At 36.5% G+C, this 12,525-nt stretch overlaps 1 protein-coding gene across 1 annotated transcript; it reads left to right on the forward strand.

The window, feature by feature from the left end:
* Window positions 1-337: 337 nt before the first annotated feature.
* On the forward strand, window positions 338-904 carry LOC131039346 (uncharacterized). Its single transcript, XM_057972060.2, has one exon. It carries the CDS (start codon window positions 338-340, stop codon window positions 902-904), a length of 567 nt encoding a protein of 188 aa, XP_057828043.2.
* The last annotated feature ends 11,621 nt before the right edge of the window (window positions 905-12,525 follow it).

The following is a 12,525-nucleotide window of genomic DNA, read 5'->3' on the forward strand; positions in this document are numbered from 1 at the left end:
GATGCCAATGGAGGGAAAAAAATTCTACAGGGATAGAAAGCTTACAGAGGGGGCTAGAAAGCAATTTTCGAGGAAGACTCTGAGAAAGCCAAACTGGTGAAATCCAACAAGACCTACTACTTGTCAAAGGTGATAAAAAAAGGTATGGAGATGGGTTCTATTTACTATGATGCAATATGTCACTCTTGATGGTAGATACTCTCGTGTTTATGGCTATCATTTTGTGCTCTTGAATCACTTCCACCATAAATATATGGTGTCTATTCCTTTCTACCTGTATAGTTCCTTAAATACTAGTATTAAATATTTTAGGGCTAACCTGGGTAGCAATCCGCCCATGCATGAAAGGTTAATGTTGCTTTTATACAACCGTGTCAAGGCCACCTCTATTCTGCACTCTATCACTGAGCTATCAGACTCAGAAGAGGAGTATGATAATTCAGATGTTAGTGAAGATGAGGGGTTTGATATGGAGTTGGAAGATGATTTTAACATGGATACCTCCGTTAAAGGAACCAGAAAGGGGAAGGATAAAGATATGACTTCTGGGTCGAGCAGAAAGACTTCCAACAAAAGGGTTAAAGGAATTAGGAATAAAATGCAAGAGGAGGACAACTGGTTTGAAGAAGATGATGAGGATGATGATGATATGGACACTGAAAGTGAAAATGCTACCCCACCACCCAAGAAGAAAACCAAGTGCAGTCCTGTTATCACTGAAATCAGCCCCAAGGAGGAGGATGGTACCTCAAAGACCCCTTCTACTCCTTTGGATCCTAATAGACGGACTTGTAGTGTTGAGAAAGAGGGGAAGAATGTGGTGGAAGATGTGACTCTGCCTCCTAAAGACAAAATCACAGTTGTTGATGTGGAGACCTTGGAGAATAATGTTGTTTTTTCATAATTTAATAAAGATAGTAGCGATTCTCCTATTGCCATGCTTTGTACTGCGAAGAATGGGGTGATGGAGTTTTATAAGATTATAGAATGGGTCTACTTGGAGATTGAAAGTTTGAAGACTAAACAAGAGGATTCTTCTCATAAAGTGGACATTCTAGAAGTTGTCAGGATAGGTAATCTCATTTCTTTGCCTAATTAACTGAAGGAAGTAACAAAATCCATCAGCGATGCGAAGGCTATTACTGAAGCTTATGGTTCCCAATTTAAGGCTATGGAGGCTAGGTTCAATGAGCTGGAAAAGAGGGTTCACAGTCCTGAGAATACCCTGAAGAAAATTGGAGAACAAAGCTTAAAAAATTCGGAAAGCCTCAGTTGATAACTTCAGAGTGATGATTAGTAAACTGGAATAGATCTAGCTGGAAAAGAACATGATAGATATTTATGAGGATAAGGACCCAACCCTTGAAGGTGTGGCTACTGGACCTAGTAAAAGAGCCCGAGCGAGTACAAGGAAGATGGCTCAGCAAGCTAAGGAACTGGATGATCTTAAAAGTGTTGTTGCCTCAATGGTCCAACTGGAGAAAGAAGCAGTGGAGCTTCTCAAGAATTTTTCTTAGTTTTGTTGTTTTGTTCTCTTGGCTGTCCTGTAGGTGTCGTTGTGTTGTCCTTATGTTACTTTTGGTTCTCTTGCTGACTTTTTGTATCTGCCATCCGTTTCAGTTTGTTGTTATGTTCTATCTAGCCAAACCTTTCATGTTTTATCTATTTTCTAACTTGCTGTAAAAGGCTTCGGGGTCCCTTCAAAACTTGCTTTTCACATAATAAAAAACTAACAAAAAGACTAACAAACGCTAATACAAACTAACACAAAAACTAAAAAAAACACAAAAACTACTACACTAACACACTAACTACACAATAACAACTAACAAACCAACACACTAGAAAACCAACCAAACAATAACGCTAAACAAAGACACAAACTAAACACTAAATACAACACTAACAAACAAAAACTAAACACTAAACACAACTAACCAAACACAAACTAAACACTAACACAACTAAACAAGCGATCAAAAACAAAATTAACAAATGAACTAAACAAACATTCAAAAACAAAACTATCAAATAACAACTAAAATAATACTAAACAAACACTAACTAAACAACTAATTAAACACTAACAAACACACAAACTAAATTCTAACTAACAAAGCACACAACAAACACTAATTAACAAAACAAAACACACACAAATCTAACAAAATAAAACACACTACAAACACACAAAACTAACAACACAACACACAACAAAACACATTAATCTAACAAAACAAAACACGGTACAAACACACACAAAACTATCAACACATTACAAACATACACAAGTACTAACAAAACAATAACACATACAAACAAATATTAACTACAACAAATGAAACGCACTAACTAAAAACACTAAACAATCTAAACTAACACAAATGAAACGCACTAACTAACAAACACTACACAATCTAAACTAACAAAGAAAATAAAAAACTAACAACCAACTCACCCAAGAAAAAATCAAATCAGACAACAAACTAAACAAATCAAATCACACAACTTACTAAACAAATCAAATCACACAATGAAGAAAACAAATAAAAAACTAACAATCAACTAACAAAGAAAAAAACTGTAAATCAAAGAACAACCAAATTAAAACAAGAAAACTTATGCAGACAGAGCACAGAAACTGTTTGAAATAATGTGAGAGCGTAGACAAGGGACAGCAAAGGATTTGACAGATTGCTCAAGAGAAAAATGGTCGTATGGACGTCATGATTGCAAGAAATGCACAAAATGAAACGTGATCTCACGACATGATATGATTGCAGGTTATGTGAAAAATGGACTTGCTGAAACGACTTTTTAAACTGCTAGCAAATACGTTTGTTGAAACAACTTTTGAAAACTGTTGTTGACGCAGGAAATGCACAAAAGAGATTTGATGAAACGACATGGGAACTATTTTTTATGCAAGAAATGACACAAAAGAGATTTGATGAAACAGTTTTAAAAACTTTCAAAGCTCATGCAAACCGTTTTGATAGAATGATCGAAAGAAGTGCTACCTCATGGATTGCAGTGATTGCAATATTTTCAGAAAGTGGATTCTCGACAAAGGCTTCATAAGCTTTCCAGAAAACGCACCAGTTTGACAAGGACTTTCGAATAGGTTATGAACAACATGCAAAATGTGGAAACACAGATAAAGTGTGTGAACATTTTGAGAGAACTGTTTAAGAAAATGCTTTAAAGAACAAAACAATAGAATGTGGGAGCGTAGCCAAGCCAAGGCACGTTAGTTGTTTGAAAGAATTCTTTATGTGTGAGCCATTTTTCAGAATGCCAAACTTGAACATAAACTGTATTGCCAGGCAAAGTGTGGGATATATATCATAGACATGGCATGTTAATAGCTGAAGCAAAACATGGAGCATAGATACAACATATTAATTGTCTTTGCTGAAGAAAAATGTGCTAGTATAGACAAGGTTTGTTAACTGATTTTGCAATGCCAAATCTGAAAATAGACAAGGCGTACTAACTATTTTTGCAATGCCAAATCTGAAAATACACAAGGCGTATTACTATTTGAAATGACAGAGATTTTTAAGCAAAGACAAGGCACTTTTAACTGTTTAACAAAATGCTAAGACTAGGCACATGAAGAGTTTCGCAAAATGAAAACGTGGCACATAGACAAATGCAGGTTACTGTTTGAAAAGCATGGAACATAGGCAAGACAAATTACTGTTTGAAACAATGCAAAAACATAGCCAAGGCACGTTAAATGCTAGACAAAATGCATCATTGCAAAGCCTAAACAAAACGAACTTGATGAAACACCATATAAAAGGACAAAGGGTTGTTCCACCGGATGTGTCAGATGTATGACCATGGATATGGAAAATTAGTTCTTGAATCTCAAAAGCTCAACCATAAGTCAAAGATCCAAGAATTGAAAATCCAATATCATGCCAAGAGAACATTTCCTCTAAAATGCATAAAAATAAAATGAACAAACCAAAACATAAAAATAAAAATGCAGTCAAGAGACGCTTGATTCTAGCGTCTCTTGTTTTCCTATCTACCAAGATCTTGCACAATAATGATTTTGCTCTCAGATTTTTAACACCATGTACAAGAGGCTATGGAAGAATGAAAATCGATTGATTGATGCAAAATGATCAAAATGATTGAAAAAGCTTTTTAAAATGGTATTAAACTACGTCAAGATTGCAAGAAGTGAGAGACAAATGTGAGAGGGAGCATAGGTTTTATAAGAGTCCTCATAGGGGAAGTGATTTGAGGGATGAATGTGGGATATATGAGGTGGTTGGAGATAAAGATTTGTCCCACATTCTCCAAGTGGATGCGATTGGGGGAAGTGGAAGGATATAAATAAGATGGACGAGAAGTGGTGAAGATTAGAAATAATGGATTATAATAGATTTATAAAAGGAGATGAGTGAATTGATTAAATGAAAAGATTTAATGAATTAAATGTAGGAAAATAGAATTATGACAATGCATGAGGACATTTAGTGGAAAATTTAATGTGTCTACAGTAGTTCAAACTTCAATGTACAATATCAATCAGGACTCATTTCACCTTGTAGCGTATATGATCGAGATCAGGGACCATAGCATCTGATTGGGTAAAACTTAGGTGATATGCATAAGATAAGTATGCTACCATGGCTTGGAATTTGGTAGGATCGATATTGCTCGAGACATGAGCTTCTTGGACCAAATGCTTAAGCTTCATGCACTTATTCGTGGAATGATCCTTGATATGATGATAAGCACAATACTCATTCTCTTTGTACCAATTTGGCTTAGGTTTTGATTCATTAAATGGCTATGTTTGTAGATATACCACTAGATTATGTTACTCCATCCGTTTAAAGACAACATCGAGAGGTTCTCCCAATGGAGTGAAGTGATGCTTTGGGTTGTTATGACCCATTGGTTTCAAGGGAGCTTGAGAAACCGTAATAGCATTAGTTCGGTTGGTTTGAGCATATTGTGCCTACAGTTGAAGATTGACAAGTATTTATGGAGAAGGATTAAGGTATGTTTGTTGTGGAGTGGTGTACAAAGCTAGTTGTGATGGTGGCTTGGCAACCACAATCATTTGAATAGTCTTATAAGAATCATTCACTCCATCTGCAACAATATTCTTATTCTTGTTCCAATACTTTGATTTATCATTGGGTGACTTATCTGAAAGATCCTTATAAAGTTTGATGACCACCTTGTTGATTAAGGCCTTTTTGACCTATGACCCCTTGGACTTGATATCGTGGAATGTGCTTGACTAATTTAATCTGATGTGATATGCAAGATTTGGATGAAGGTTGCTGATGAAAACCAAGACCAATTGAGAATCAGGGACCTTGCATGGGAGATGGCTGACAAGAGCTCTCTACTTTTGAATGTAATCTAAGAGACTCTCTCCTCCCTTCTATTTGGCTTGATAGAGATCGAGCATAGAAATATCATTTTTCACATTATAGTGATTCTCTACTACAAATTTCTTTGACAAGTCTGCAAATGTAGAGATTGTGTCAAATGGTAACTTGGAGAACCACTCTAAGGCAAGTTCCTTGAGACTTTTGGGAAACACTTGTAATAGATAATTATTACAATGTGTTACTTCTTGACAAGCCATGTAAAACTCTTTGATATGATGCCTTGGGTTGCCTTTTCCCTTGTATTTATCAAACTTTGATGTTTTTAAGTGTTAAGGGAAGGGCATGGTAGTAGTTGGCTTGTCAAATGGATAAGAACAAAGCTCTTCCAATTTTGAAAACTCGCTCAGAGTTGTTTTCTTATAGAGTTTTGAGAGTTACCTTCATTTCCTCCCATTCAATGTTGTCAAGGAATTGATCAAGTGACGATGGTGGAGACTGGTACTGTGGCGTATGATATGCAACCAAATGTGACTGGACATGGCGGGGTTGATGTTGCGACTATCAATAGTTCGCCACACTTTGGTACAACAGGCGGTTGTTAATACACATGAACATGTGATTGGACCAGTGGAGCTTGCTGGTAAGCAGTGGCATTTGGTTGTTGCATGGTATATTGTTGCTAATACGAAGGGTTTTGGGACGTGTTGAATTGATGGGTACCACCTTCAATATAATTTCCCCTAGCATAGGTATGATGATAGGTACTCACTTGTAGATTCTGAGATGGGGGATTCAGATTAGCACCACCTGATAGTTGGTAAGTATTCATTGCGTCATGGGAAGAGGACGACACTTGCAAGTAGCTGACTCATTGTTGCAATACGACAGGTTGCACGAACACAAGTGATTGATATTGACAACTTACAACATATATTGCTCAGGTGAAGGCACAGATGATTCTGGTGTGACAAAGATCATACCCCAATCATAGCTTGTGTGATAGGTGGCAGGGAATAGATAGGCATTCTAGTAGTCATGGCTTGTGTTTGTGCAAAAGATACATTTAGTGGTCATGTGACGAGATTGACAAAGGGAGTAACATGGATCACACTAGAAGTCATGGACATTTGAGTAATCATGGGGATTGATGTGATAAGTTGTGTTGATGGTGTGATTGTTTGGGCAATTCCTCGTAAGGATGCAGGCTGTGCAAATCCTGATGGATTAGTGTAAAAGGGTTGATAATGTCGGCCAAGTGTGCCCAAAGGTGGCAATCCCATTGATACAAATTGGTTACCCTATTGTGGTGGTACCACATGATTGGACTTGTGATTGATATGGAACCGATGATGCCACAACTTGTTGCTGATATGATGGGAGTGATGTCTATTGTTGAGACAATTGTGATGATGTTGGGAGGGGGATCTACTATTGAGGTGACCCTTGAGGATTAGCGGTCATTGACAATACTAAAGAGGCAATGATCATGCCCCAAGCAACCATGTTCACAAAAATAATGTCCTCGAGGCTTTTGATAATATCCTCCACTATTTGAGCATTATTCGAATTTTGGAGGAAGTGATCTATAGGATTGATTTGGACATCTATTTCATCTAGTTGATTTACCATGGTCTCGTCCGAAGGGACTTGATTAAGTGGATCAAAATTGAAACGTAGGTTTCCTAGCACAATGGGTCTGACACCCAAATTAGGATCTAGTTGCACAGGTTAGAGAATCCCATGCCAAATGCGGAAGGTTGTTGTTCCATTGCGTGTTTAGATCAGGACCGAGTAGTGACAAACATGAACTGTGAAGTGACAAGATGTGAAGATGAAATGCAACACTAATATCAAGGATTAAAATTAATGACTGATTTGATTGATTCGAAGAGAGATTGGTGAGAGAAAGGGATTGATTTGAAAACAAATGAGTTGATTGAACTCTTGGTACTCAAATTGTGATTTTCACAAGTCTATTAGATGATGCGAAATAATGGGTACTCAAGAGGATGCACTTGAACAACAAAATAGATGCAAAGTGAACCTCTGGCTCGGGGTGATAAGGCAGCAATGATGTAGAAACTGAACTCTAGACATGATGTAGTCAAAGAGCTAGTAATGATGGTTGCTAATGATGTTGACTATGTGATAACCTTGGGATATAAGACCAAATATGGAAAAAGAAACTGATTCTCATTTTGATTTTCAATTGACTTGATGATTGATTGGCTAGACTTGATTGAAGGATTGATTGATTGATTGGTTTAACTCGATTGAAGGATTGATTGATGTTTGATTTGATTGAAGGATTGATTCATGTTCGATTTGATTGAAGGATTGATTGATGTTAATTATTGGATTGACTGATTGATTTAAATGCGATTGAAGGGCTAATGGATTGGATAAAAAATGTGATTTTGGACTCCGGATGATTGATTGAAGTTGGTTTACGTCCAATTGATGTTTGATAATGATCCTTGACTTGGGAAAAAAAGGATAATGATGATGCAACTAAGGGCAAATGGCAACGCAATTTTGGATTATGACGATTGAGATGACTATGTGAAAGGCTAGGATGATGAAGATGGAAATAAAAATTGAGTCATGGATAGGTGATTATAATGACACAAATGAGCTAAAACCCCACTCGAACAAAAATTAAACTCACTAGATGACAAAGAAGGCTCAACACTTCACAATTTTGGCAAAATGGCGAGGAAAAACATGTTCCTAGTAGGAGGGCATGTGCACAAAGACGGTGGTCAGAAAAGTGGACACCACCCAAAAAAACTTGGAAAAACAAGCAGCACGTACGTGGTTTTAAAATTTCAAATTCTTGCGTACGCGCTTAGGTTTGTTCTTCCCGTACGCGCTTCTTATAGGAAAATGAGTGCGTACGCGCTAATAATCCAAATAAAACTGCGTACGCGGTGCCAAGTAAAAAAAGTTTAAAAAAAAATTGGGTCTCATTTACCCGTAAAGCGCATTTTTTACTTTGTTTTTTTCCCATTTTCTAACCTAAACCGCGAACAAGGTGCTAAATTTGTCCTCCAGGCTATGGATCAAGGTTAGTTTTTGTTTATTTTTGTCTTTCTTTCTGGTTTATGCAATTTGTTTTACATTTTGAATTTAATTTCATTAATTTTGATTAGGTTTTTTCATTTTTTGTTTCAAAAACTAGATTCTTCTAATCCAGAACAAGAACAACCAAATGCACCTCCTGAAAACCCACAAGAACAACCAAATGCACCTCCTGAAAACACACAAGAACAACCCCCAATTCCTCCTTTTGACCGCACAACCGAAACACAAGAAGAATTAATTAATCAGTTAGGACAAAATACGTCTAAAATCAATAGATTGATTGTAAAATTGAAAACTTCTGAACTTGACCATTATCAATCCCTCGCCACTAGCCTAGAAACATTAGCTAGTGGTGCCATAGCTGTTTCCACATAAATTACCAAATGGGGAAGCTTTAGGGATTGGTGTCGTCAATTCTATGCTAATGGGCTATCATACGATGGAGTAAAAAACAAAAATATTTCTAAACAACAAATATGTGCCCTTTTTGTTGACCCCAAAACTAGTCATTCATTACCTCTTAATGCAAAGAGGTTTCCCATACATTGGTGTACTAATGTGCAGATGAAGAATCTTTTTTGGCAGAGGCGGTGGATGGTCTTTGATGATCCACCTTGTAATAATTATGAGGTGCCATTATATTTTTTGAGAAAAATATATTGTGAGTTTGTGCTCAATGTGCGCTCAAACTATTTTGACATGAGAGAGTTTCATGGTAGAGGTGGTGGCTCAGCCCAAGATAAACCTGGAGCCCGTAGGCGATTAGCCACAGAGAGTCGCCGTCCCCTAGCACCCAAACCCAAGGTGCATCAGGCTGTCCCATTAGAGCTGAAAGAGTCGATGGAGCTACAGTCTCTTTAGGCGGCCACAACATTGACTGGTGCCATCATCCAACATGGGACATCATTAGCACACCCTATTGTATTGGATGATGAGCTGTTAAAGGGAAACAAAGAGCCCATCGAGCATATGTGTGTCAGTTGCTCAGGGATATGCTTGGGGATAGATGATGCAGCCGGTGCAGATGGATACTCATATCATCTATGCACGATTTGCGGTTGTAGATGTCAGGCTCACACGGTTGAGGATGTCGCACTGACAAATGAGTTGATGGACATGGTGTTTGCCCATGAGCCACAGACACAGGTGTGTTGATTTGAATTCATAACATTTTATTTATCAATCACTTTAATTTTGTAATTACATAAATGAATTTTCATTTATACATCGATTTAAATTGAGACAAATAATATGCATTTCAGGATGCGGCAATGGTATCCCATACACCTCCCCCAGTTACCACAGCTGCAACTTCGATGCCTGAGGTATAAATTTTGTAATATGTTAAAATAGAATAGTACACTTTGAATTCAAAAAAATACAAGATATACTAACTATCTTTAATGCTTGGTCCAATTTTTGGTTTGTAGGTGTTGATAGGGGACGAAATGTCCCAGATTGATGACATCACGCTCTCAGCAATCGATTTTGGCCTACAAGGCTATACGGTATCATATTTTGTACAACTCTTTTTATGTATTGTTTTGATGGAATATGCAAGTCATTTCATTTTAGATTTTTAAAATTATGTTTAATTTATTATCTGTACTAATATGTCATGTTAATTTTGTGTTTTTAGGGTACCCCCTCCGCGTCTAGGGCTCGTCCTAAGAAAAAGAATTCCTCGAAGACGCCAAAACGTGTGAAGAAGGTAATTGAACACATTTTTAGTTGTACAATTGTTTGAAAATGTTGAAATCAAGTATTAGTTGGGGTTTGTAGATTGATTAGTGTTTTTTGTCTATTTTACATGTACAGCGGTCATTGAGCTTTGTGGATATGTTGAATGCACCTGATTCGCTTGCGGATCAAGAGAGGGCAGAGGTATGTATCTCTACTTTATTTTCTTGATTTCATGATTATATGCACGCGTACATGTGAACTTGTGATATATTATAATCTTATAATTTTTTCATATAGGAAATATTCATACCTATTTCATCAATGGCGAACCCTCCTCCTTGCACGAGAGAAGCATCTCAAGATCCGGTACACTTTTGTTTGATATGTAAAATTAATTGTTTTCAACCTTAAATACTTATCATTATATTAATTGTATTTAATCTTTGTACATTTTTTGTATAGGTAATAGTGTCAGTTTCTACATCGATGGTGAGCCATCCTCAGTCCATTGGAGAAGCATCTCAGGCACATGTACGTCATTGTTCTCTATATTATAGCTTTTAAGTGTTTTTGATATATTTATGTTAGTACATTGTATTAATTGTACATTTAATCTACAATAGACTCCTTCGTGGTATGGCCATAACATGGATCAATTTAAGTATGTCTTCAAGAAAACTCCTAAGAGTGATAAGGAGAGGAGAGTGAAGACATTAGCTCCTGGATCAACCGATGAGGTAATCTACATTTCAATTGCAAAGGAATTAAAGTTAAATGCATAGTTATGATGTTAATTGTGAACTGTTTTCTACAAAAGAATTCTAAGTTGGCTTTTGAATTGTGGTTTTGCAGCCATCTACAGAGCCGTGTACTGCACCGAAGAGGCTTGATTTTGATGATCCACCACAAGTTTAGGATCATATAGTGTTAGTTTTGGTCATAGAATGACCAATACATGTAGATATATGCTACATTTTTATTGTATATCGATTTGGACATGGCATATGCCACATTTTTGTAATACTTGTATTGACTTGGCAGACATGCCTTTTTATATATATATAAATATTGATATTCGATCCAATAAATGTGTAATGAGTTCATTATTTTGTATTTATTGTATTTTGTGGTTGTCCTTTTATAAATTTAAATGAATATATGCATATGTAATCAACAATATGAATATAAACAACAAAAATATATGATATAAAGCATTGCAATCGTGGAATATGATTTGATAAAATTTCTAAAATGTTGAATTAACCCTACAAAACTCCTTGTATTCAGTTCATTATTGTGTATTCGCTGTATTTGGTGGCTGCCTTTTTATAAATTTAAATGAATATTCGCATATGTAATTAACAATATGAATATAAACAACAAAAATCGACAACATGAATATAAACAACAATGTGTTTGGTGCAAGAGCACCCTCACACTCGCAATGGTCAAATTGTGTTCCTTGTGTGCACAAACCGACGTCGTGAGCGCGTCCAGGTGGGCATGTTTATGCTAGGCATGGCCCTGTTGTGCATCCCAAAGCACCAGAACGTCAAGAGTCATACCCTACCGGTGCGATCTCTCAAGTGCCCCGAGTCCAAAAAATTGTCAAAATTGGATGGACTGTTTCTTCCAATCCACAACACATACAGTCGATCTGTTTGATCTCGTGGGATCGCGTGAGGCTCCTCTACAATGGCCTATCTTAGTTTTCAACGACTCGAAGCCATTTTAAATTAGTAGCATTTTCTCTCCTGCTCAAAAAACTGTCAGTTGCTTGCAAGGAAAAGTTGTAAGATTGGCTAGAATTGATTCAAATTTTTAATCATTTGAACAATTAATTGACATCTTGCGGTTTGATTTAAGTTTTTAAAATAGTTTTGTCATATTCTTTTAACCATTCTCCTACAAGTTCGTTCATTCATTTTATTGGGCATTGACTTCAATATATTCTCATCAATGTCAATTAGATACTTTGGTTTCCTACGAATGATTCTAGGAGGTGTTAACATCGGTGCATTATGTACATTCAATTCATCAAGTAGAGAAGGTGTAATATGTTCATCATTTAATTGATTATTCAATGCGGTATCTTCTTCAATTGCATTAGGTTCAAATGGTAAATTATCAAATGTTTCTTCTTCAATTGCATTAGGTTCAAACGATAAATTATCAAATGTTTCTTCTTCAATTGCATTAGGTTCAAACAGTAAATTACCAAATGTTTCTTCTTCAATTGCATTAGGTGCATTATATTCGTTTGGTAAATCGAATTGAGATGTTGAGGTTGACATACCTTCTTCTCCCATTATTCTTATGTCACGCAATTTCTTCATACACTGCCTTTGTCTTTCCTTTTGAGCCTCTCGTTGTTCCATCGTTCCTCGCT

The sequence above is a fragment of the Cryptomeria japonica genome, chromosome 10 (genome assembly GCF_030272615.1).
Source record: "Cryptomeria japonica chromosome 10, Sugi_1.0, whole genome shotgun sequence".
NCBI classification, from domain to species: domain Eukaryota; kingdom Viridiplantae; phylum Streptophyta; class Pinopsida; order Cupressales; family Cupressaceae; genus Cryptomeria; species Cryptomeria japonica.